Genomic DNA, 27,522 nt, shown 5'->3' on the forward strand with positions numbered 1-27,522 from the left:
CTGTGAGCTGAGGTCTGATAAGAGGTCTAATGAAAATAATTTTTCTTCCTTATTGTCCTCCTCTAAAACCTAGCTGTCACTATATCCCCAGGTTGGTCTTCCCAAATCACAACACAATTATGAACAGTAATTATTTTTACATGTATAATCAGTGAAAGGGTCTCTTTAAATGGAACAAGAGATTGTGAGGAATGACAGATGTGTATACTGAATGAACGTTTATTAGAAAGTATTATATCAAAATAAAAGACACATCTCACTTTTATTGAAAAGGGGCATGTACAACATTTAGGGCAAATCCAATCTGAATACCAGATAAAGGGCATTTATTTCAGGTTAACAGAACCTGTAATCCACAGTATGCTGAGTGTAGAGATGGAGTCCAATAACTTAAAACAATACTTAAATTAATGTTAAGCCGCTGTCCGTCATAAATCTTCGTGCACATTCATAGAATCTTCTACTGCATTGGAGGACGTGTTCTGTTCTGCCTCCTCTTCCTCTTCTAAGCAGTAAACAGATGGTTAATAACTGAGCATTAATATCTTCTACTTGACACAGGACACTATCAGATACCGGTATTAACATCTCACAATCGTGGCGATAAAGTGCGCAATGGTCAGACAAACTCATAAACCTGCGTAACCATGTGCATGGGATAGCCTCAGGGTTCAGAGTCACCAGGGATCTATCCAGCAACTCATCCCAGAGGAGTCCTGCTGCTAGAAAGATGTTCCCCTATAGTGAGGGAATACGCCGCCATGCGTGGTTCAGATGATAATGCGGGCGGTTTCCAGCATTTTATCTGAGGCCCTGCTAAAAGTCACACAACAGGAAGTCTTACCTCTCAGGTCCAAACCCGATGATAGGGAAATAGAGCTGTCTATCATGACGAAAGAGGGAATAACCCATAGATGGCCTTGGAATTTGCCTACCGTTTCCACAGGGGGTATAAGTTGCAAGATATACTACGGGTGACTCCGAACCCTGAGGCTATAGATTGCACACGGTCATGCAAGTATATGAGCTCAGAATATTATCGATATCAGTGAGCTGTCTTTGGTGCACTTTATCGTCTTGACTGTGAGATGTTAATGCTGGTATTTAAAATGGGTCATATCTAGAATCCAGTACATGTCAGTGATTTATGTCTACTTCAGGGATACATTGAGTTCTGGTAGATCGTTACATTGTGGTATTTACATTGCTCTTTGGCCCCAAATGCATCATCAGCAGAACTATCTTGGTGCACTGTAGTTCCATATGTCAATAATCCACAGGGTCTTTACAGCTCGGCGTTTCCCTCCTCTATAATACTGGGTGATCTAATCAGTTAGCATTTTATTATCTACAGTTGAGTGGCTATGGCTAACTTTGATATGGTGATATAATCTAATTGAGCTATTCATTTGCACCTTGTGATTTGTGTCCCCTAATGAACTGTAATACGTACATTGCAGGGAAACGTGTTGCGATTTGGACTGTGAGGATTTAGAGTTGTATATATCCCTTTAGGAGTATTGCTATGGCAGCAGGGAGTCTTTTGTGCTTGCTTGTGGCACAGCTTAATAGGAATGCAGCATTTTTATCATACACAGCAATGGTAAACCATTGCAGTCTATGGAATATGCAACCTAACAATCACATGTTCAGGGTGGGGACTAAAAATAGAGTTTAAAAAAAAAGGTAAAAAAAATAAAAATTAAATTCTAAATATAAAACAAGCCTAAATGAATTAGAAATTAAAATCACCCCCTTTCGTAGTGTTATGAATAAAAATGAAAGCATATAACATATTTTACGGTTTCTAAGATGCATTTTACCCCCAAAAGTGGGGGAGGAATGGCAGTGCATCTTATAAAGTGAATGCTTCCATTATGGAAGTGTCCTCTAGTATCCAGGAGGTGTGGCGAGCAACAACTGTAGCCCTGCCTGTATTCGCACAGCGTTAGGACATAATGTGCAGACTCTGACCTGACATTGTCTGCAGTCAGGTCCCAGTGCAGCGGAGCAGGAGAAGGAAGTTAATTTATGTTAGTTTGATCTGATGTCTGACATGGGGGTCTGATCTGATGTTTGACGTGTGGGTCTGATCTCAGGTCTGAGCTGAGGTTTGAACAGCTGGTATAAGATGTTTGTGCCGATATGCTGTGCTTGGTTTTTGCCAAATGTGGCCCTGTGCATTATGGTCAAACATGTTCAGTATTTTTCCAATTGTACAGTCATGAACATTAAACATGTTAACTGAAGCCTGCATAGTCTTCGATCTAGCTCCTGTGATTTCCCAATTTCACTTAACATTGCATGGTCTGAACTTGGGGTGAATTTGCTGGGACATCCACTCCTGGAAAGACTGTTGTCTGTCTGTTTTCCGCTTGTGAATAATCTTTCTCACTGTTGAATGATGGACTTTGAAATTGTTTGGAAATGGCCTTATAAGCCTTCCCTGATTGATGGGAAGCAATGATTTCTTCTCTAAGATCATTGCTGAGGTCTTTCCTCTTTGGCATTGTGTAACACACCTGAATGCTCCAGACCAGCAAACTGCCCAAACTTCTGCTGTTACAGAGGTGATGACACTTGCTGAGGATCAGTTAATCAAGGGTAGTTAATTAGCAGCACCTAGCTGTTTTTTTCATGACTTTGACACACAGCAAATTCAAGGACATATCTTGGAGGGCAAATGTCCTCTACTAATTATTACCTGTCTTCGTGACCTCCTCACATTTTCCATCTCGGTCTTCAAATCCTTCTGCACAAACACATTTATAGCTTCCATGAGTGTTCACACAATTCTCATTGTCTCTTAAACAAACCTTGTCAGAACTGTCACACTCGTTGATATCTGGAAGGGAAAGAACCATTACATATACATTTATAAGACAATAAAAAATGTCTTATCCCGAGATGGAACCGTTCTTTAACGCCCAACTCCCAAACCAATTTTCAGCTTCACATATTTCAATGATTCAACAGTTGCATTAAAATAAACAGATGGATCAGTTATTGATGTAAAAATGTATGTGTAGGTATGTATGAATGACCATGTATTACAATGGCGGTTCATGGCCGTGGTTGTTCTGTGCGCACGGGCGCCTGCTTCCTGTGTGTGAATAAGGGCAATTGTTTGTAGTAGCTCTCCTCAGTTGTAGTACTGCAAGGGTTAACCTTCTCTTGCTCTGTTCGCTGCTGTGAGGCTGTTCCCAATTGCTGATCAGCCTAGGCTATATAAGCTTTGCTGTTTCCTCACTTCCTTGCCTGAGCAATTGATCTCTGTAGATTCTGCCAGGTGTCTCTAGCCTGCAAGAATCTGTAGAGAGCTATAATCCATTTGTCTGTCAGTGTACTGTCTTCTGCCCGTTCCCTAGATCCTGACTCTCTGGTGCCTCACCTGCGGTCGTTCACCATACTGATCCTGTGGACTGTTCCGCGGATTTGGACGTACTCTGCCTGCCCTGACCTTTGTCTATTTATTGACTATGTATATGGCCGATCCCAATGGACCTTTGTCTATTTATTGACTATGTATATGGCCGATCCCAATGGATCAGCAGCCAGCCACACCCAGACAATTATAAGAGGTAACGGCCTGGTGGCTGTCAGTGATGTAGGCCAAATACCTGTATAGAAGTTAAATGGTGAAAACCAAGGGAATGCCAGGACTAGCCCAAAGTAAAACTGGTTAATTAGCACAGTGGGCCCACACTCACTTCCCATAACAGTATATATAAGCGCTTCTGGATACAACCTCTTATGAAAGACAACATTTGGTAAAAAACAAACGTTCCGTTAAAGGACTTGTCTGACTTCAGCAAATGGCATTTATCGTGTAGAGAAAGTTAAGACAAGCCACTTACTAATGTATTGTGAGTGTCCATATTGTCTCCTTTGCTGGCTAGATACATTTTTCCATTGCATTATACTCTTCTTGTTGCCAAGGTTACGACCACCCTGCAATCCAGCAGCGTTGGCCATGTTTGCACACTATAGGAAAAAGCACCACCCTCTCTGGTGGCCGGGACCATGGGAGCACACATAGGACAGCGCTTTTTCCTATAATGTGCAAGCACGGCCATCGCTGATTGATTGCAGGGTGGTCATAACCCTGGAAACGAGCAGCGTATAATGCAATGGAAAAATAAATCAAACCAGCAAAGGAAGCAATATGGACAATCCCAATACATTAGTAAGTGCCTTGTATTAATTTTCTCTACATGATAAATGTAATTTGCTGAAGAGAGATAACCCATTTAATAAGTAAATGTATACTTGCCTGTACATTTGTCCTCTTCTAACACATATCCATTCGCACAGTCTTTACATTTATCTGGACCCTCCCCGGAGCATCCTGCACAACTTTCATCACATCCTAGCATGACAAAACAATTATTACTAGGTATGAAATACTACTTCATTTATAGACTCAAATTTAAAATCTTCATGAAGCGGCATAATAATTAAATGGATTGTCCAAGTTATCTTTTTTATGGGTACTTTCACACTTGCGTTGTTTGATTCCGGCAGGCAGTTCCGTTGCAAACGCATGTCATTTTTTCTGACTGATCAGGCATTTTTCAGACTGATCAGGATCCTGATCAGTCTGAAAAATGCCTGATCAGTCAGAAATATGCATTGCAATACCGGATCCGTTTTTCCGGTGTCATCAGGCAAAACGGATCCGGTATTCATTTTTTTTCTCATTTTTAAAGGTCTGCGCATGCGGCATTCAGGCAAGTCTTCAGTTTTTTTCGCCGGAGATAAAACCGTAGCATGCTACGGTTTTCTATTTTGCCTGATCAGTCAAAATGACTGAACTGAAGACATCCTGAACGGATTACTCCCCATTCAGAATGCATGGGGATATGCCTGATCAGTTCTTTTCCGGTATAGAGCCCCTAGGACGGAACGCTATGCCGGAAAAGAAAAACGCTAATGTGAAGCAAGTCTAAGTCATGGATGTCATTAGAATAAAAAAAATAGTTTAAAAGCCCCTACCCACTCTCTCACTTCAGTGTTTACAAATTACCTTAGTGGGTGATATCAAGTATTTTCCCTAATTTATATTATATATATATATATATATATATATACATACATACATACACACACACACATATACATACACATACATGAAAAATATATATATATTATTTTTTTTAAAGTATTTAATTCATACTTATTACCAGTACATTAAGGGAGGGAATATACAAGCCGTCATGGTGGACTCAAGGAAGGAAACAGAATTCCCATTAAGTCTAATTACGGTTTTCCATTTCATCCACCATGACGGGTACAGATCAGTACTAACAGATTATACTGTAGGGGGGGCTACTGCTTGCAGAACTTTCTGGCCAAAGGCCAAACCTGTAGAAGCAGAGATATTTAGACGATAATCTTTGATGAATGTATTGATACTAGACCAAGTAGCTGCCTTACATATCTGATCAAGAGACACACCAGCTTTCTCTGCCCATGAAGAAGCCATAACTCTGGTGGAGTGGGCTTTTATTCTAGTAGGACAAGCGTGACCCATTAGGGAGTAACAGCAAGATATAGTGGATTTTATCCAGCGACCTATGGATGCTTTGGAAAGTTTATTTCCCTTATTGCAACCTGCAAACTGAATCAATAGATTATCATCTTTCCTAAAAGCTTCTGTGGCCGTAGGGTTGTTGCTGGCATCAAAATATCGATATTCAATCGATACTTTTGTCCCGGTATCGGTTCGGTACTGGGATTTGCCTTTTATCGATACTAGGCTGTGCTACTGTGCAGCCCAGTATCAGAGAACGTGGAGAGTGCTGCTGTTAGCGCGCACCATGTTCCCTCAGCAGCACAGATTAACAGACCCTCTTGTCTGAGGGGAGATATCATTTCTACCACCAACTTTGTGAAGATTCTTGGTGCTGAGGAAATATCGAATGCAAAGGCGGAGAATTGAAAATGGTGCAATATGCCCCCGGGATCTTTTAGTGCAAATCGGAGATACTTTTGTGAGTTTAGATGGATAGGATTAGGATAGTAGGCATCTTTGAGATCGATAGATGTCATGTAGGCTCCCTTTTTGATTAGGGGGACAATGGACGAAATTGATTCCATCTTGAACTTTCTGTATGTTATTGAATTGTTTAAATCCTTTAAGTTTATGATGGTATGGAAGGATTAGTCTGGTTTTTGGACTAGGAATAGCCTTGAATAGAACCCTTTCCCTTTTTCTGCCTCGGGTACATTTTTTTACTACACCAGTTTTTTTAATTCTAGAATTCCCTGCCATATTTTTGATAGAATGGTGGAACTGTGGGTAGTGGTCTGAAATCTTTTTGGGGGGGTTTGAGGCAAATTCTATTTTGTAACCGTTCTTCACGATGTCTAATGCCCAAGGGTTTGATGTTACAGATTCCTACTGGGTCAGAAAATTCCTCAACCTCTCCCCTACTCTGGCGTCATTGTTTTTCGTTCTGCTTATTTTGGGAGTTTAGGAGGAATCCTCTACCTTCTGCCCCATTCTGACAGCTCCAGCGCAGTTTTTCCTTTTCCCCTATAGGGTCTGGATTGTGAATTGAATGGACGAAAAAATGGTCTTTCCTTTTTCTGGAAAGCCCTTCTTTTTATCGGCTGCTTTTTCTAGGATATTATCTAATACGGGGCCAAACACATTCTCCTGAAAAAAGAAATGGAGCATAATTTTGCTTTGGAAGTTCTGTCACCCCCCCCCCCCCTTATAATGTCTTATAAGGGTGCATTCATGTAGATCCGCCAAAAATATGATGACATCTGTGTTGCATCCATTTTTGTGGACCCACTGTACCAATACCCATCTTTGTCTGCAAAACTGACAAGAATAGGACATGTACTATCTTTTTTGTGGGACTCAGGAATAGACACATGGATGCTCAGAGCACACAGTGTGCTGTCCCATTTTATACAGTCCCATTGAAATGAATGGGTCTGCATCTTATCCGCAAAAAAATGTGAATCGGATGCGGACCAAAACAGTGGACAGTTGTGTGAATGGGGTCTAAGAGAGCGTCTTTCATATACAGTGTTGTGGCACACATTTTTAATAGAAGGTTGGACACAATGGACAGATTTATCAATGTAATTGTACCTGTTTTCTGGTGTAAATACAGTACATTACAAATATGGCAAAATACCATAGTAATAAAGTTACTGCTCCACTTTTTCTGGCATTAAGGAGTGTGGGCTTCACAGTCACACTCAGTGCATTTATCCATACAAAAAACAATGTCAAGTCTGAGTGTCCCCACTGTCTTTGAATGACCCTGCATCTCAGCTAGCCTCAGAGAGAAAGGCTTCATTTCTCTGCTCACATTCAGCGCTGTCCTTAGACAGGTCACTCATTCCAACTTGTACAGTCAATAACAAGCTTAGGCTACTTTCACACTTGCGTTGTTGTTTTCCGGTGTTGAGATCCGACAGAGCATCTCAATACCGGAAACAAAGTGTCCGTTTAGTCCTCATGCATTCTGAATGGAAAGAGATCCGTTCAGGATGCATCAGGATGTCTTCCGTTCCGGCAGCATTCCGTTTAGCGGTTTTGTGTCCGGTCATAAAAACGGATCTGGCGCTAAAAACAATGATGGATCAGTTATTTTCCGTTTTGATTTAACACAACCACATCCTAACGGAATGGATGCATCCGGATGTGTAAAATCAAAACAGATCCGTTTAATTGCCTCTGCCGGAACTCAATAGCCTTAGAAATGCACTGAATATTCTGACTGGTTCTTCTGTTTTCTAACAACCTAAATAAATGTGGAAAAACCAGACAAGTAGAAGATGAATGTAGGAAACACTGAGGTTCTCCGATCCTTACATATGCAAGCTAATCACAGGAAGATGTTACAAAATTACTTATTAGGAACATAAAATATACTCACCTATGCAAGAAAAAGATCCTTCTGTGTTCACACAATACTGATCCTCTTTACATGGAAGGTTCTCTGCTGCACATTCATCAACATCTAAAGAACCAAACAATAGAGGATATTGAAAATGCTTAGAAATATTAAAGTGGTTTTTCAGAAGTTAAATATTGATGGCCTGTCCCCAGGATAGGTCATAAATATTTCATCTCCCAGAACCCCCGCCGATCAGCTGTTTGAGGGTGCCACAGCTTCATCATAAGTGCTATACATGGTAGAATGGCTGTGCTTGGCATTGCACCTCAATCACATTTATAGGAATGAGACTTAGATGCACAAAGGCCATGTAACTGAGGCCGCAGCACTTGGCCCTTTCAACCAGCTAATAGGACCCCCACCGGTCAGGTACTTATGATCGATCTTGACGATAGGTCATCAACATTCAAGTCCTGGTCAACCCCTTACAAATGTTCGCCATTAGGGCTGCACGATAAATCGAAAAAATAATCGAAATCGCGATAATCGGCAAATGCGATATGGCGATTTGGCCGACCCGAAAATGCTGCGATTATATATGAAGGGGCCCCGCGCACATAACTGGCTTTGCGTGTAAAGTATTTTACTAGTGTGTGAAACAATCTCTCCTATTGATAACAGGTCCAGCCTCTGTACTCACTGTCACGATGAATGCACTGCAGCGAACTGCAGCGAGCGGGCCGGCCAGCACGTGAATGACGTCACTTAGTAACGCTCCTGCTTCCTGAAGTGGGAGGAGCGTTACTAAGTGACGTCAGTCACGCCCCGGCCGGCCAGCTCGCTCCCGCTCGCTGCAGTGCATTCATAGTGACAGTGAGTAACAGAGGCTGGCCATGTTATCAATAGGAGAGATTGTTTCACACGCTAGTAAAATACTTTACACACAAAGCCAGTTATGTGCGCAGTTTAGGACACATGAGGGGACACATAGGGCCATGAGGGGGACCAGCATAAGATGCTATATGTCTCATGCTGCCCCCCCCCTCATGGCCCTATGTGTCATAACACACATCCTCTATAACAGCGTCCTCCACAGATCCCCCACAACACAGCGTCCTCCACAGATCCCCCCACAGCACAGCGTCCTCCACAGATCCCCCACAACACAGCGTCCTCCACAGATCCCCCCACAGCACAGCGTCCTCCACAGATCCCCCCACAGCACAGCGTCCTCCACAGATCCCCCACAACACAGCGTCCTCCACAGATCCCCCACAACACAGCGTCCTCCACAGATCCCCCACAACACAGCGTCCTCCACAGATCCCCCACAACACAGCGTCCTCCACAGATCCCCCACAACACAGCGTCCTCCACAGATCCCCCACAACACAGCGTCCTCCACAGATCCCCCACAACACAGCGTCCTCCACAGATCCCCCACAACACAGCGTCCTCCACAGATCCCCCACAACACAGCGTCCTCCACAGATCCCCCACAACACAGCGTCATCCACAGATCCCCTATAACTATGTCATACCCAGCCGCATCAGCGGCTCATATGGGAAAATCCAAGCAAATAGACCTCTAGCACAATTCCCTTAAAATATCGCATCGCATATCGTTATCGCAATTTTTAGGGCCCTAATCGCAATCGCACAAAATTCCCATATCGTGCAGCCCTATTCGCCATCAACATTTAGCTAGTCCCAAAATGACTATGATACAATTAAGTGTTGTCATGAGGACACAGACAAAGCAGTCTCGCAGTCAGCCAGTCAACTCCTAACAGTGGTGGCTTTCCACTAAGTTGCAGACTTTACTTTTGGGTGGATGACCTAGAAAGCGAACATTCAGGAGAACCCAATCAAGCATTCTTTAGTGAATCTCAGCACAATTACACTAAATGCTCCTCCTAAATACTTTAAATGAGCAGTGTGCCTTCTTTTATTTAATCCAAATGAAAAGTACACCACAAAGAGAAACTAACCCACACAGCCGTCATCTCCTTTGGTCCATCCTTCCTCACATTCTTTGCAGCCTGTGTTAGATGGGCCATCACATGTTTTACAGGATTCGTGGCAAGCTGAATAGAGGAAAGATGACGGAGAAGTTGACTTTTAGAAGTATTTGTTTGAAAAACCCATGACCATCCTCTTCCTATTGCTACTGCAAAATCATATACATACATTGTCAATGCAAGAATTATAACATTTTACAATATACCAATTTGGCTGGGACTTTTAACAGGGAGGTCGATTTGCATTTAAAAATCAGTTCCACTTTGTATTCTTGACTTTCATTTATAACGTATAGATTTAAAGGGTTTCTATCACTTCATATGACATAATTAGCTGGCAGACACTAGCGATCTGCTAGTGTCTGCTCTGGCCAACCATCCTACTATAATCACTTGTGGGGCAGCGGTTTTGCTAAAAAACTAACTTTTATAAATATGCTAATGAGCCTCTAGGTGCTATGTGGGCGTCATTAGCACCTAGAGGCTCCGTCTACCTTCATACACAGCGGCCGCCCAGCACGTCCCTCCAGCCCGCCCATGTCTTCCTCCGTGTGACGCAGCTGCCGAATTCTCGCGCATGCGCCGTGCGCGGCTGTATTTAGCGCATTAGAGATGTCTGAGCTCGGAGCGGTCAGACATACAATGCGCATGCGCGGCTGTATTCGGCGCATGCGCATTGAATGTCTGACCGCTCCGAGCTCAGACATCTCTAATGCGCCGAATACAGCCGCGCACGGCGCATGCGCGAGAATTCGGCGCTGCGTCACACGGAGGAGGACATGGGCGGGCTGGAGGGACGTGCTGGGCGGCCGCTGTGTATGAAGGTAGACGGAGCCTCTAGGTGCTAATGACGCCCACATAGCACCTAGAGGCTCATTAGCATATTTATAAAAGTTAGTTTTTTAGCAAAACCGCTGCCCCACAAGTGATTATAGTAGGATGGTTGGCCAGAGCAGACACTAGCAGATCGCTAGTGTCTGCCAGCTAATTATGTCATATGAAGTGATAGAAACCCTTTAAATGATATACCTCCTGACAAATACATTTAGTTAGGAGTCCAGTGGGAAGTCCTAATCAGTGATTGACTGCCTTCCATACATAGATAGCTGTCAATCACTCACTAGGAATGCTCACAGTAGGAAGACCAGAAAAAAAATCATTTCCCAAAAAATCTGCCCAGTTCTTTCTGCTCTGAAACAATCTGAAGGGTTTCCTTTAGGTTAATCTGCATATAAAATATAGTAGAAATAGCCATTACCAGTACAAACAGAGTGAGTGTCATTTTTTTCTGAATTGAAGTATCCATCTGCACATTCAAGGCAAAATGGCCCAGTATACTCTGCCTTGCAACTGCACAATCCATCTCCACGTCTGGTACCGTCACCACTACAAAATCCATTCCCGTGACATGGCCGTTCTGCTCCACCTAGACAAGCTAGAAGATTTTTTTTTTAAAAACACTGATTATGCTTAAAATGGAAGTTAAAACCCTATTTAGGAGTGTAAAAAAAATAAAAAAAATAATCAGGTACAAAGTATGCAAAATATATAGATTATTTTAATCCACTGCCCCTTACCTAAGCATTCAGGTCCATAAGTCCCAGGAGGACAGCACACTTCAATCGTTTCTATGCAAAACCATTTCAGTAAATCTGGATACTTTTTCTTCCTGTCACGCACCAAAAGACCAAATACCAATTTAAATTACAAAGTAAAAGGAAATTAAGATTAATCAAGAAATATAGGAAAAATCATCCATCTCTTTTTTCATGATACGTCAACATCAAGCGCACAGCTCATCATACAAAGGGTTATTAAAAACTCTAAAGGATCACAGTTCTGAATTCAAAATAAACCAACCCCTTTTAAAAGGAACGTATCACCGATATCGTTTTACTAATTAAACACTGACATACATTCTTTTTGTTTCTTATCTGTTGTTCATTTTGTATTGTAGAACTTTTGGATTCAATTTTTCTGTACTTCATTGCGAAGGCAACCATCTTGCCTGATTTTCTGCACTGCCCCTGTTAACAGCAGTTCAGGTGCTTTACAACATCCACATGGACTATAGGAACCTGTAGGATAGGTCATCAATATCAGATAGATGGGGGTCCAACACCCGGCACCCCCACAATCAGCTGTTACCTGCAGCCACCAGAACCATACTGGATGCACAGCTCCATTGAAAGTGTAGTGCCCGTATGTGGTTACTGCAGCTCAGCTCCCTTACAGGCAACAGCTGATTGGTAGGAGTACCAGGTATTGGAACTCCACCAGTATGATATTTAAGAACTATCCTTAGGTTAAGTAATCAATATTGCAAGCCTGTTAAATCCCTTTAAATGAGTTGTCCCATTACAATGTATCCCTTATAGATGAGATAGGGCAGGGGTGGGGAACCTTTTTTGCTTCCGAGGTCCATTTGGATATTTTGAACATCGTTAGCAGGCCATACAAAATTCTCAACTTAAAAATTTGACTGCTAGATTTGGTCAGCTTCAGATCACACTCCCATCAGACCTCTCAGCCTCAGATCAGACCACTATCAGACCCTCCCTAGCTTTAGATCATTCCCCATCAGACCCCCCCAGCCTCAGATCAGACCCCATCAGACCCGCCCCCATGAGAAGCCTCGGATCAGACTCCCATCAGACCCGCCCCCATGAGAAGCCTCGGATCAGACTCCCATCAGACCCGCCCCCATGAGAAGCCTCGGATCAGACTCCCATCAGACCTCCCAGCCGCAGATCAGACCCCCATCAGACGCTCCCCAGCCTCAGATCAGACCCTCCCTAGCCTCAGATCAGTCCCCATCAGACACTCCCCAGCCTCAGATCAGACCACTCCCAGCCTAAGATCAGACCTCAGGTTTGACGCTTAAAAAAATAAATTAAAAACTTACCTCTCCAGCTCCAGATGGCGCTGCCACTTGGCAGAGTCACTTACCCTCCCTGGTCTTCTTCCTGCCGCTCTGTACTGTGACCTGTATGTGTCAGGACACAAAGCGGGGCTGGAAGAAGACCAGGGAAGATGAGGACAGCCAGTGCAGTGCTGTTCTCACCTCCCTTGCCTCCCGCATGCTAATGACCGCTTCCATAATGGAAGTGGTCATTAGCATTTTCACTATATGTTCTGGCAGAGGGCCACATAAATTGATCCCAGGGGCCGGAGGTTCTCCACCCCTGGGATAGGGAATAAGTGTCTGAATGGCAGTGGTCCGACTACTGAGGCCCTCCACTGATCTATAAAAATAGTGGCCCGTTGTGCTCCGGTTTGAATGGAGTGGCAGACATGCATGCGTGCTGCCACTCCATTCAACTCTATGGGGCTGCCAGAGATAGCCAAGTGCTTGTACCAAGAGAGAAATAAGATATTCCTTTTAAAGATCTTTTGCAATCTTCAAAATTTAAATGGGTTGTGTCAGGTTCTGTATAAGTAACTACATGAATTCACAGATTATCCCTCAGAAAACATAACCTTTATTATAATCTAAATTGGTAAAACCTCCCAAAAATGACAACCCAAAATAACAACTAGACAATTTATCACGGTCCAATAGGATATGGTCCACCGTCTTGAAGGTAGGGTGAAGATGATATATACCTCGGGCACTGTCCCTATATCTGACCTTAAGACTGTACACCCTGCCTACAATGACGGAATAACCGCCCCGATAGGTGCGATCCCGTATCAGGAACCTCCTAAATTCCCTAGGACGGCCCTAATTTGGGTTATACCTATTATGGAGATGACCTGTCACTAAATAATAGACCCAACTAGACACATTGAAACAGAGAATGTGTCGCCAGATAAGAACCATTTGGCCCATCTAGTCTGCCCAATATACTGAATACTATGGATAGCCCCCGGCCCTATCTTATATGAAGGATGGCCTTATGCCTATCCCATGCATGCTTAAACCCCTTCACTGTATTTGCAGCTACCACTTCTGCAGGAAGGCTATTCCATGCATCCACTACTCTCTCAGTAAAGTAATACTTCCTGATATTACTTTTAAACCTTTGCCCCTCTAATTTAAAACTATGTCCTCTTGTAGCGGTTTTTCTTCTTTTAAATATTCTCTCCTCTTTTACCTTGTTGATTCCCTTTATGTATTTAAAAGTTTCTATCATATTCCCTCTGTCTCGTCTTTCTTCCAAGCTATACATGTTAAGGTCCTTTAATCTTTCCTGGTAAGTTTTATCCTGCAATCCATGTACTAGTTTAGTAGCTCTTCTCTGAACTCTCTCCAAAGTATTGATATCCTTCTGGAGATATGGTCTCCAGTACTGAGCACAATACTCCAAATGAGGTCTCACTAGTGCTCTGTAGAGCGGCATGAGCACCTCCCTCTTTCTACTGGTAATGCCTCTCCCTATACACCCAAGCATTCTGCTAGCATTTCCTGCTGCTCTGTGACATTGTCTGCCTACCTTTCAAGTCTTCTGAAATAATGACCCCTAAATCCCTTTCCTCAGATACTGAGGTTAGGACAGTATCACCGATTGTATATTCTGCTCTTGGGTTTTTACGCCCCAGGTGCATTATCTTGCACTTATCAACATTAAATTTTAGTTGCCAGATTTTTGACCATTCCTCTAGTTTTCCTAAATCCTTTTCCATTTGGTGTATCCCTCCACGAACATCAACCCTGTTACAAATCTTTATGTCATCAGCAAAAAGACACACCTTACCATCGAGGCCTTCTGCAATTTCACTGATAAAGATATTAAACAATATGGGTCCCAGAACAGATCCCTGAGGTACCCCACTGGTAACAAGACCATGGTCTGAATATACTCCATTGACTACAACCCTCTGTTGTCTGTCCCTCAGCCACTGCCTAATCCATTCAACAATATGGGAGTCCAAGCACAAAGGCTGTAATTTATTGATAAGCCTTCTATGTGGGACAGTTTAAAAAGCCTTACTAAAGTCTAGATAAGTGATGTCTACTGCACCTCCGCCATCTATTATTTTAGTCACCCAATCAAAAAAAATCAATAAGATTAGTTTGACATGATCTCCTTGAAGTAAACCCATGCTGTTTTTCATCTTTCAATCCATGGGATTTTAGATGTTCCACAATCCTCTCCTAAAGTATGGTTTCCATTAATTTCCCCACTATTGATGTCAGGCTTACTGGCCTATAGTTGCCCGATTCCTCCCTACTACCTTTCTTGTGAATGGGCAAAACATTTGCTAATTTCCAATTTTTTGGGACGACTCCTGTTACCAGTGATTGGTTAAATAAATCTGTTAATGGTTTTTCTAGTTCACCGCTAAGCTCTTTTAATAGCTTTGGGTGTATACCATCAGGCCCCTGTGACTTATTTGTATAAATTTTAGACAGCTGACTTAGAACCTCTTCCTCTGTAAAGACACATGCATCAAAAGATTCATTAGTCTTCCTTCCTAACTGAGGTCCTTTTCCTTCATTTTCCTTTGTAAAAACTGAACATTAGTATTCATTGAGGCAGTCAGCTAAGGGCTCTTTCACACCTGCGTTCTTTTCTTCCGGCATAGAGTTCCGTCGTCGGGGCTCTATGCCGGAAGAATCCTGATCAGGATTATCCCCATGCATTCTGAATGGAGTGAAATCCGTTCAGGATGCATCAGGATGTCTTCAGTTCCGGAACGGAACGTTTTTTGGCCGGAGAAAATACCGCAGCATGCTGTGCTTTTTGCTCCGGCCAAAAATCCGGAACACTTGCCGCAAGGCCGGATCCGGAATTAATGCCCATTGAAAGGCATTGATCCGGAACCGGCCATAAGCTAAACGTCGTTTCGGCGCATTGCCGGAGCCGACATTTAGCTTTTTCTGAATGGTTACCATGGCTGCCGGGACGCTAAAGTCCTGGCAGCCATGGTAAAGTGTAGCGGGGAAGCAGCATACTTACCGTCCGTGCGGCTCCCGGGGTGCTCCAGAGTGACGTCAGGGCGCCCCAAGTGCATGGATCACGTGATCGCATGGACACGTCATCCATGCACATGGGGCGCTCTGACGTCATTCTGGAGCGCCCCGGGAGCCGCACGGACTGTAAGTATACTACTCCCCCGCTCCCCGCTCCTACTATGGCAACCATGACTTTAATAGCGTCCTGGGTGCCATAGTAACACTGAAAGCATTTTGAAGACTGTTGCGTCTTCAAATGCTTTCAGTACACTTGCGTTTTTCAGGATCCGGAGTGTAATTCCGGCAAGTGGAGTACACGCCGGATCCGGACAACGCAAGTGTGAAAGAGGCCTAACATAAGTACATAAAATAATATAATAAACAATAAAATGTGCAAATGTGAAAAAAAATCAAATGTGAAAACACAGTTAGTATATACAAAGAATACCCCAACTCAAGCTACAATGGTATAACCGCACAATCTAAGTTGTCCATCCATCTATGGTTGTTGGTAAGATGATATAAATATAGTTTATTCAGATACAAGATCTCTAAATATATGGTCCCTGTTCAATCTAGGGCTCCTCAGGGGACAATAAAGCTGTACACCGCAATCAGTGTCACCAACACAAATTCAACATAGGCCCAGTGTGTGGTTAATTATGCCCGGATGTCAGAACCTTGACAATATAAGCTGGGTACATACTAAATACATATCTAGGTTCAAATACGTGCTGAATACATTTCTAGATCACATTGTGTAAGCTAGCTAGTTGCTGATTACATATTAGGCTGATTACATATCAAGGTCAAACTGATGCAGGTTAAATCAAAAACCTACACCAATTTTCTTCACAGTAACCTGATTACATACTTGTGATCCGTATAAGTTACAAAGATAAAGCTGACTACAACTCTGCTCCCGACGATATAACAAATATATAGTTAGTCCTCCAAGATGAGCAAAAATGTGACTGTATGAGACCCAATGAACTCTCTGAGCTGATTATATCCCGATTATAAATATGTCACATATGTATCTTACGTCCTCCAATGAAGGTAGCCTATGTGCGCCCACTTATGCAAATCTGCTCCTGGGCTGGTGGGAAGACACTGTCGTATTCTCCGAGTCTATGACCCACTGGACCGAATACATCCAGTTATGGTCGAGGTTTATAGACGATATTTTGTTGTTGTGGTCCGGAACTGAGGAAGAATTCACATTGTTTATGGAGGAAATAAATGTGAAACATATAGGTTTATTTTTTACTTTTGAACTGCACCATGATTCTATCAATTTTCTTGATACGCGGATTCAAAGGGGCGAGAACAACTGTATTAAAACAACCCTATACCGTAAAAAAACGTCGACGAACAGCCTACTAAGATGGGAGAACTTTCACCCAAAGGCATTAAAAAGAGGGATTCCGAAAGGGCAGTTTCTCAGAATTCGGAGAAACTGCTCTGATCATAATGATTTCACCAGGGAAGCGTCTAGACCAGGCATCCTCAAACTGCGGCCCTCCAGCTGTTGTAAAACTACAACTCCTACAATGCCCTGCTGTAGGCTGATACCTGTAGGCTGTTCGGGCATGCTGGGAGTTGTAGTTTTGCAACAGCTGAAGGGCCGCAGTTTGAGCATGCTTGGTCTAGACTATTCCATTGCTTCAAACAAAGAGGGTATCTGGACTCCTGTCTCTATGAGGCGTGGGGAAATGCTAACATCATAGATAGAGGTAGACTACTCTAGGGGTGGGCGGTATAGGCGATATGCGATATAAATTTGGGCCACGATATGGATTTTCGCCATATCGCCGGACCGCGATAGGATTGCGCTCTCTGCTCGCACCATTTACTCCTGAGCCCGCCGGCCGGCACAGTGGAGGGAGAAGGAGGGAGTCCCTCCCTCCCTCCCCACTGTGCGCGGCTGCCGCTGAACACCAATGAGGAGAGGACAGAGTAGGAGGAGGAGGGGAGGGACTGTGGCCGGCCATATCCCACAGGGTCCCCCTCCTCCCCCCCTAGTTCATTGATGGCAGTGGGCAGTTCCAATCGGAGTCCCAGCAGTGTAATGCTGGGGCTCCGATCGGTTACCATGGCAGCCAGTAGTCACGCTACTGAAGTCCTGGCTGCGATGGTATGTTAGTGAGCAGCATTATACTCACGTGCGCCGTGGCCGCCGGTCGCTCCTTCTTCTGTCTGTGCGGCGCATTGCTAATTCTTATAGCATTAGCAATGCGCCGCACAGACCTATGAGAAGAAGAAGCGCCCGGCGGCCACGGCGCACGTGAGTATAATGCTGCTCACTAACATACCATCGCAGCCAGGACTTCAGTAGCGTCCTGGCTGCTATGGTAACCGATCGGAGCCCCAGCATTACACTGCTGGGACTCCGATCGGAACTGCCCACTGCCATCAATGAACTGGGGGGGGAGGGGAGGAGGGGGACCCTGTGGCCACTGCCACCAATGATTAATACTGGGGAGGGAGGGGGGTGGGTTTGAGTTACCATAGGGGGGCATATAAGAGGCTGGGGGGGGGGGAGCAGATAAGAGGCTGGGGGGGGGGAGCAGATCAGAGGCTGGGGGGGGGGGCGCAGATCAGAGGCGGGGGGGGGGGGGCGCAGATCAGAGGCTGGGGGGGGGGCAGATCAGAGGCTGGGGGGGGAGCAGATCAGAGGCTGGGGGGGGAGCAGATCAGAGGCTGGGGGGGGAGCAGATCAGAGGCTGGGGGGGGAGCAGATCAGAGGCTGGGGGGGGAGCAGATCAGAGGCTGGGGGGGGAGCAGATCAGAGGCTGGGGGGGGAGCAGATCAGAGGCTGGGGGGGGGGGAGCAGATCAGAGGCTGGGGGGGGGGAGCAGATCAGAGGCTGGGGGGGGGAGCAGATCAGAGGCTGGGGGGGGAGCAGATCAGAGGCTGGGGGGGGGAGCAGATCAGAGGCTGGGGGGGAGCAGATCAGAGGCTGGGGGGGAGCAGATCAGAGGCTGGGGGGGAGCAGATCAGAGGCTGGGGGGGAGCAGATCAGAGGCTGGGGGGGAGCAGATCAGAGGCTGGGGGGGAGCAGATCAGAGGCTGGGGGGGGAGCAGATCAGAGGCTGGGGGGGGAGCAGATCAGAGGCTGGGGGGGAGCAGATCAGAGGCTGGGGGGGAGCAGATCAGAGGCTGGAGGGGCACATGAGAGGCTGGGGGGGGGGGCACATGAGAGGCTGGCTGCCATGGTCAGCTCCCTGCTGTTGTGTGCACAAAGCACAGGGCAGCAGGGAGAGTGTAAAGTCCTATTCACCCTAATAGAGCTCTATTAGGGTGAATATGACAAGGGTTCTAGCCCTTAAGGAGGCTAATAGTTATTAAATAAAAAGTAAAAAAAAAAAAAAGTTTAAACACCCCCCCAATATAGAAAACAATATATCGCAATATATATCGCATATCGCACATGCTTAAAATTATATCGCAATATAAATTTTAGGCCATATCGCCCACCCCTAGACTACTCCAACCCAAAGAAAAGAAAAAACAAACTGAGGTGATCCGAATAATAGGGACTTTTGATACAGCATCCCATCAAATCTGGGAAATTCTTGGCCGGTATTGGTCCCTGTTAAAAATGGATCCAGATTTGGAGGAAGTCCCCCCTGAGTTCCCAGCAATCACCTTTAGACGTGGACGGAGCTTAGGGGACTCCATAGTACAGAGCCACCTTGAAACCCCCACTAAAAGTACATGGTTGACCAATAAAAAACTTGGTACAGTCAAGTGTGGTATATGTAAAGCCTGCCAATACATCCATACGGGTGATACCTTCTCGGACAGCAAACAAATAAAGATCTTTAGGGCCCGTTCTTTCGCCAACTGGAATACGAGTGGTGTTGTTTATTTGGCCCAATGTGACTGTGGACTTAAATATGTAGGCAAAACCTGCAGAATATTCAAGAATAGGACTTATAGGAGATATTCGGAATAAACGCGATAAGCCATTATCCAGACATGAGGTACATTACCACTTGGGTGATCCCAAAATGTTACATTTTTCAATGATTGAGACCATTAGACAAGCTATAAGAGGGGGCGACGTTAATAGGTTGCTAAAACAAAAAGAGTCAAAATGGACCTATACACTTAATACGGTCATCCCTTCAGGTCTCAACGAGAATATAGATTTTTCATGCTTCCTGTAAGAAACCAGCGTATTTTCCTTCTTTCTTTATACTAATAGTAATGTATTGCTAATATATGTAATAAAAACTTCATTTTATATCTAATAAACTTCCTTCATCTTCAAATAACCTAACAATTAGAGCTTTTTACATCCCATTATGGATGTGATAATATCAATCTGACTACTGTATTGCTAATATAGAAAGATGTGCAGGCTGATACTACCCTCTTCCGATTCACCCTCCAACAGTATGATTCGAGCTGGGCATCTTATATCCTATATGGTGTCATGGTTACCATGACGCCAACTCTCCGGTCATGTGATCTTAAACTTGGTCTTGTGACGGCAGGTCACCAGATCAGGAAGTCTCGATCAAGAGCGAGTCATGTGATCTTGGTTTGTGCATTGGCACTATATGTAAACAGCTCACCGCTAATTAGACCCGCCCTCCACTCTATCCTGCACGCGGGTACTACCGCTACTCTGGCGTCCTCATTATATCATGTTGGATATCCGCTGTAAGGTCTCCCGCTGTTACAATATGGATTCATCCCTGGCGGCACGCAAGTAACCGGCCGTGTTCGCTGAAACTAGTATCCTCTAGCTATTTAATGGCGTTGCATAAATAGCGGTCTCTCCTGTAGATTGTTTACAGTGTGGGCATATGTACATCTTTGATCGCTCAGTGTTGTGCAGCAATATATCTGCATGGGTAACTGCCTTATATTACAGAATGCATCTATTCACTTACGGCTTAGGTGGCAATATTGTGTTGTAGCTGTGGGACGCTGTGTAGTGTCCCCAGGATACTTACATCTGCATCCCTTGACATTCGGCATCTGCTCTATGTCTCTATCGGATGATTACTTGACCTGGCTTTGATTCCTTCATTGGAGGAAGTAAGATACATATGTGACATATTTATAATCAGGATATAATCAGCTCAGAGAGTTCATTGGGTCTCATACAGTCACATTTTTGCTCATCTTGGAGGACTAACTATATATTTGTTATATCGTAGGGAGCAGAGTTGTAGTCAGCTTTATCTTTGTAACTTATACGGATCACGAGTATGTAATCAGGTTACTGTGAAGGCACTTGGTGTAGGTTTTTGATTTAACCTGCATCAGTTTGACCTTGATATGTAATCAGCAACTAGCTAGCTTACACAATGTGATCTAGAAATGTATAGAGGACGTATATTTGAACCTAGATATGTATTCAGTATGTACTCAGCTTATATTGTGAAGGTTCTGACATCCGGGCATAATTAACCACACACTAGGCCTGTGTTGAATTTGTGTGGGTGACACCGATTGCGGTGTACAGCTTTATTGTCCCTAGATTGAACAGGGCGAAACGCGTTGGTACTTGGGACCATATATTTAGAGATCTTGTATCTGAATAAACTATATTTATATCATCTTACCAACAACCATAGATGGATAGACAACTCAGATTGTGCGGTTATACCATTGTAGCTTGAGTTGTGGTATTCTTTGTATATACTAACTGTTTTCACATTTGATTTTCTCACAATAGTACATTATTGTTTATTATATTACTTATGTCTAGTTGGGTCTATAATTTAGTGACAGGTCATCTCCATAATAGGTCTATCCCGAATTAGGGCCGTACTAAGGAATTTAGGAGGTTCCTCATATGGGATCGCCCCTATCGGGGCGGTTATTCCGTCATTGTAGGCAGGGTGTACAGTCTTAAGGTCAGATATAGATACAGTGCCCGAGGTATATATCATCTTCGCCCTACCTACAAGACGGTGGACCATATCATATTTGACCGTGATAAATTGTCTAGTTGTTATTTTGGGTTGTCATTTTTGGGAGGTTTTACCAATTTAGATTATAATAAAGTTTATGTTTTATGAGGGATAATCTGTGAATTCTGATTACTATATTACCTCAATGATTACACCCTTTGATGGGTAATTGTCCTAGCTGTGAATTCTTAGTAACTACATGACCTACTGTCTGCCATCATATGTCTCTCTGGCATTTCAGGTAGGATATAAAGCAGGAAATTATTTCTAAAATCCCCAGAAAACTTACATTTTGAACCACCATTTCTCAATTTGCTCTTCGTGTTCTTCTACCATGACATTGCACTCAAAGTCACTGCTGTCACATAGATTTTCAATAATCTCCACAAGGCGGATTTCACTACAAGAAAAGTAGACAAACAACATTAACAAAATAACAATAAATTTACCTTAACCCCTTCTACCCCGGGCCAGTTTTTACCTTCCTGCTCAGGCCATTTTTTGCAAATCTGACAAGTGTCACTTTATGTGGTAATAACTTTGGAAAGCTTTTACTTATCCAAGCCCTGCTGAGACTGTTTTCTCGTGACACATTGTACTTCATGACAGTGGTAAATTTGAGTCAATATAGTTTACCTTTATAAAAAAATAATAATAATTTACCAAAAAGTTTGAAAAATTCACAATTTAAAAAATTTCTATTTCTCTGCTTTTAAAACAGAAAGTGATATATTTTTAATTGCTCTATATTACATTTTTTGGAGAGACAAAGGTAAGCAAAAAATTGCTGTTTTGGCACCGTTTTTATTTTTTACAACATTCATCTGACAGGGTAGATCATGTGCTATTTTTACAGAGCAGGTTGTTACAGACACAATGATATTAAATATGTCTACTTTCTTTCTTTGTTTCAGTTTTACAGAATAAAGCATTTTTGAAAAAAAAATTATGTTTTTGTGTCTCCATTTTCTGATCGCCTTATTTTTTTATTTTTCACCTGAGGGGTTAGGTCAAGTGATATTTTTATAGAGCAGGTTGTTATGGACACGGCAATACCTAATATGTCTACTTTTTTTTAAAATTCATTTTACTTTAACACAATAAAAGCAATTTTTGAAACAAAAAAAATATGTTTTAGTGTCTTTGAGCGATTGTCTTATGTAGGGTCTCATTTTTTGCGGGATGTGGTGACGGTACGACTTTGTGGGATATACGCCTTTTTGATCGCTTGGTGTTCCACTTTTTGTGATGTAAGGTGACAAAAACGGCTTTTTTTGACACAGTTTTTATTTTATTTTTTTATAGAGTTTAATCAAACGGGGTGGATCATGTGATATTTATAGAGCCGGTCGTTATGGATGCGGTAATACCTAATATGTGTGTTTTTTCCATATATTTTTTCTTAAAAAAATCAGGGGAAAGGGGCGTTTTTTTTTTTCTTTTTTTACTTGAAACTTAATTTTTTTTTTTTTATTAAAAACACTTTTTTTTTTAAACCTTATTTCTGTCCCACTCTGGGACTTCAACTTTTGAGGGTCTGATCCCCTCTGCAATGCATTACAATACATCTGCGTGCTGCCCGCAAAAAAAAAAACAGAACGGACACGGAGACAAAATACGTTTGTGTGCATTTAGCTTAATACTGTGAGCTCAAGTCAGAGGAGCAGTGGTCAGTCTAGGAATTACAGCAGTCACACGGCTTTTCCCTGGACTGAAACTGGCCGATGTCTGAATAGGCAGAGAAATGTAACTTTCTAAGACTCTCAGCGTCAGTGGTCACACAAAGAGGGGAAACAAATGTTATGGGTAACGGAATAAATGGTTGACATATGTGATGGTTAAGAGCCATAGCTATCCACATCAAACGCCATGATAACTGAAATGTAGTAGACCACAGACATCCAGAATGTAGGTACATCAGGGCGAATTCAGGTTCAGCCATACTGGCTAGGTCGTCCTTCCAGAACTTCTGCATTTGGTGACTAGGTACTTTCATCCATTTCCAAAAAAAACTAAGTGCTGTCCCTAACAGTATCTGAAGAGGTGGTCACAGACTACTGCTGCTGGGCAGACAGAACACGGACAGCCTTCCAGTCAACAGCTACTCCATGTGGTCCTTCTCTATCAATGTCCAATAGCGGAGACTGATGGAGGAAAAGGCAGCTACATCCACTGACTACTGAGGGAAGTTCCCTCTGAATACATGGCCTCAGACTGTGTAAGGCTTGGCTTACAGGTGCATCTTAGGGCAGTCCTCCTACTTTTAATAACTAGCTCCAAGGCCTCTAGTTTACGGATACATGCGACACATCTGTAATCTAGACATACTGCAGTACCTAGATTCATATTTGGATAGTGTTTTTTCCTCCCAAGCAGTATTTCCTCCTCCAAAATTCTTTTTTGAGGTCTGTTCTAGTCCCTGCAATAACAAAAAATCCAAAGATTAAAAGATACCTTGAGCAGAGATAAAAAGAAGTAAAAAAACTAAATTAAAGGGGTTCCGCCAATTAAGTTGCTGGCTGCGTCTCCCGACAGAAGTTTACAAGCAATGGAGGGAGAGGCAGAGACGTCTGGCAGAGAAAGTGGTTGGAGGCACCTTTTATAGCAAATCATGTGACTGCACATATCAATACTTACACTAAAGTATAAAGCCAAATAAAACAAATACCAAATAAAAACTACATCAAAATTTCCTCTCTTTACAATTATGTAGTGGAAGGTGCAAATTGGGCCGAAGGATTTCTCCTTTACTTTATCAGTACACTCAGTGGTCCCAATATCAGCTGGTGACATTACTGATACATTATGTAATGGGCCCTTTAAAGGGAACCTGTCATCAACGTTATACTGACCTCACCGAGGGCAGCCTAAAATAGTGACAGAAATGCTGATCTCAGCGATGTGTCACTCATGAGCTAAAAGTCAGTGGTTGCTGAGAACCAGCAGAATAATCATTGCAGCCCAGGCCTGGAAAAGAGTCAAATCTACCTGAGAAGAGTCCTGGTTATCCATAATCTCCTGCTCTCCAGCCCATCCGCTGATGATTGGCAGTTCTCTACTAGAGAGAAAGGGAGACAACTAGGTAGAAGCCTGTCAGTCATCAGCAGGTGGGTGAGAGCAGGAGATTATGGATAACCAGGACTCTTCTCAGGTAGATGTGACTCTTTTCCAGGCCTGGGCTGCAATGATTATGATGCTGGTTCTCAGTAACCACTGACTTTTAGCTCATGAGTGACACACTGCTGAAATCAGCATTTCTGTCAATACTTTATGCTGCCCTCAGTGAGGTCAGCATAAAGTTGATGACAGGCTCCCTTTAAATAAGTTATCCAATATCATAAACTGACCCCCATATGCCGGCCCCTCCACAGGGAATATACTTACCCCACGCCGCTCCTGGTCCCTGCACCGCCGCTGCTGCTTCTCCTCCTCATCCAGTGTCAGGGGGGAGCAGCTAATGGCAGGCGGAGATGGAGACTACCCTCCCTAGCATCACGGGTGACGCTGAGGAGGCTCGTCCCTGCCTGCCATTGGCTGCTCCCTCCCCCGCACAGAATGTTTTCATCCACACACGGGGAGAAGCAGCAGCGGTGGTGTGGGGACCAGGAGCGGCACAGGGAGCGGGGTAAGTTAAGGCATGTCAAGGAAAATAAGTAACAATTCAGATCTTTAGATTACAGACAATCACCAAGATTGCATTTCATTTAAAGAGGACCTTTCACCTCTCCTGACATTCCTGTTTTAATAGCTACCTGCATTCCCCATGTAATAACAATTCTGGAACATCTATTCTTATGACTATGTTGTGCCATTCCTCTAGTATTTCTACTAGAAGTTGTGAATGAATTGCTAGCAGTCTGCAGTAAGGGTACAGAGGGGCGGTAACAACTGATTCTATCCAATCAGTGCTGCCATGTTCAGACTGTGCAGGTTTACCCTCCTCCCCCCCCCTCCCAAACTGATTACCCCCCTCTGTACACTTACTGAAGGCTAATAGCAATTCATTCATAACTTTTAGTAGAAATAATAGAGGAAACGCTATTAAAAAAGAAATAATAAAGGAATGGCACAACATACAGACATAAGAATAGATGCTCCAGAATTGTTATTACATGGGGGAAGCCTGAAGCAATTAATACAGGCATGTCAGGAGAGATGACATGTCCTCTTTAAGAAGCTTTGTCCTCTTAACATGTGGTCCAAACAGGTAGGAAATCTGAGGCCACCTTAAAGGGTTTGTCTCATCATGGACAATGTGAGGAATATCGCTAGGATATGCGCCTATTGTCTTATAGGTGCGGGTCCCATAGCTGGGACCCACACCTATATCGAGAACGGAGCCCCGCAAGCTGGTGGCTGGAGGACTCCGGTCCGGCCACCACCAAGCCGGCTCCCCATAGAAGTGAATGGGGCGTACTGCGCATGCGCGTCCCCCGCTCCCATTCATTACTATGGGGCCGACGGAAATAGCCAAGCCAGCACTCAGCTATTTTTGCCAGTCCCATAGAAAATTAGTGGAGGGCGGTTGCGCATGCGCAGTGCGGTACCCTGTTCTCGATATAGGTGTGGGTCCCAGCACCAATAAGACAATGGGGGCATATCCTAGCGACATGCCCCCATTCTCCATGATGAGACAACACCTTTAAAGGGGTTATCCAGGATTTTCAGATTGATGGCCTAGACTTGGGATCCTGAAGATGGACCTCTGCCAATCAGCTATTGATGGCCCGACACCCCGCACCCCCACAGATCAGATCGGTGGAGAAGCTCTGGTGCTGGAAGTTGACAGCTGTTGGCTGTGTAATGAACAGAGCTACATTGAATGGGAGAAGCCTTGAAGTAACCAGCTCCGTCCTTGGCACAACAGACAGTGCTATGTAGCTCTGGCATCAGAGCCACTTCGGAATAGCTGACCGGCAGGGGTGCGGATCAGATATTGATGAGTTGTCCTGAGGATAGGCCATCAATATAAACATCCTAAACAACCTCTAGTGCCTAAGGAGGGAGGGAAATAGGGAGAGCGTGGAGCAGGTCTAAAACCTTAGACAAATTGATCCTCTTGAGAAGATTTATTCTTCCAATCCAAGATCTAAACGGGATCTGCCAAGAGGAATAATCCAACATCAATTAAAAGTGGGATGTAACTGAGGTCCTACCAGAAGGAAGGGACATGGAGTGTGATCCCTGAGGATTGAAAAGATCTAAAGGCAGAGGGCACTTACCTTTTAGATCCCTTCCTGCTCCAGCACTGATGGCTGGTCTCTAATTTCACCCCCACATCCCCTGTGGCTAAGGTGGCACTGGGCACCCTCAGGAACCAGGGCAAGGGCTCCCCTGCTACCTGCAGTCCAGATCCTATGGACTGGTGACAATGACCCTCAGCTGTCACTGCCCAATGGCTGCATGTGGCTTTACCTTGTGGAACCTGTCCACCAAGTTTTTGCAGGTATCACACGGGTTCTTCTCTGCAGCTTTAGATGGAGTAGAGCAGCACAGCATCAGCATCCAGAGCAGCGCCTGTAACGACACAGCAGCTCTGAGAAGCATAGCGGGAGGCGTGCAGCTCGCTCACGTGTCAGGATACATACACGGACGGAGCACCGCTGTCAGCGCCGCGCACAACCACATCACATTCATTCCAAGCGGCATCCCAGCCTCTCACTTCCGCGTCCTGCCCGCGTCCCCTGATTGGCTGGCTCTTCTAGTCAGTCAGGATGTGGACCAATGGGCGTTCGCCACGCTCGGGCCAATCGGCTCCCCACGCGTACTGAGATGATGTCAGTGTGGAGTGCGGAACTGGCCGC

General features: G+C 44.1%; 1 protein-coding gene across 1 annotated transcript; it reads right to left on the bottom strand.

The window, feature by feature from the left end:
* Window positions 1–206: 206 nt before the first annotated feature.
* CRELD2 (cysteine rich with EGF like domains 2) lies at window positions 207–27,384 on the bottom strand. Its single transcript, XM_040412156.1, has 10 exons — window positions 27,134–27,384; window positions 24,055–24,137; window positions 22,008–22,118; window positions 11,461–11,552; window positions 11,142–11,318; window positions 9,854–9,949; window positions 7,902–7,985; window positions 4,274–4,369; window positions 2,705–2,845; window positions 207–505 (listed from the first exon to the last, which is right to left on the bottom strand). The coding sequence occupies exons 1-10, from the start codon at window positions 27,263–27,265 to the stop codon at window positions 429–431; spliced, it is 1,089 nt and encodes a 362-aa protein (XP_040268090.1). The 5' UTR covers window positions 27,266–27,384; the 3' UTR covers window positions 207–428.
* Between the last annotated feature and the right edge of the window lie 138 nt (window positions 27,385–27,522).

The sequence above is a fragment of the Bufo bufo genome, chromosome 1 (assembly GCF_905171765.1).
Source record: "Bufo bufo chromosome 1, aBufBuf1.1, whole genome shotgun sequence".
Classification (NCBI taxonomy): Eukaryota; Metazoa; Chordata; class Amphibia; order Anura; family Bufonidae; genus Bufo; species Bufo bufo.

Bases quoted from the DNA above. Each gene is read 5' to 3' on its own strand.
- CRELD2 (XM_040412156.1), bottom strand. From the start codon at position 27,265: ATGCTTCTCAGAGCTGCTGTGTCGTTACAGGCGCTGCTCTGGATGCTG. The intron at 11,319-11,460 runs GTAAGGGGCAGT...AAAATCTTCTAG, and splicing joins TTATGGACCTGAATGCTTAG to CTTGTCTAGGTGGAGCAGAA. The intron at 2,846-4,273 runs GCAAGTATACAT...TTTCCCTTCCAG, and splicing joins AGAAGAGGACAAATGTACAG to ATATCAACGAGTGTGACAGT.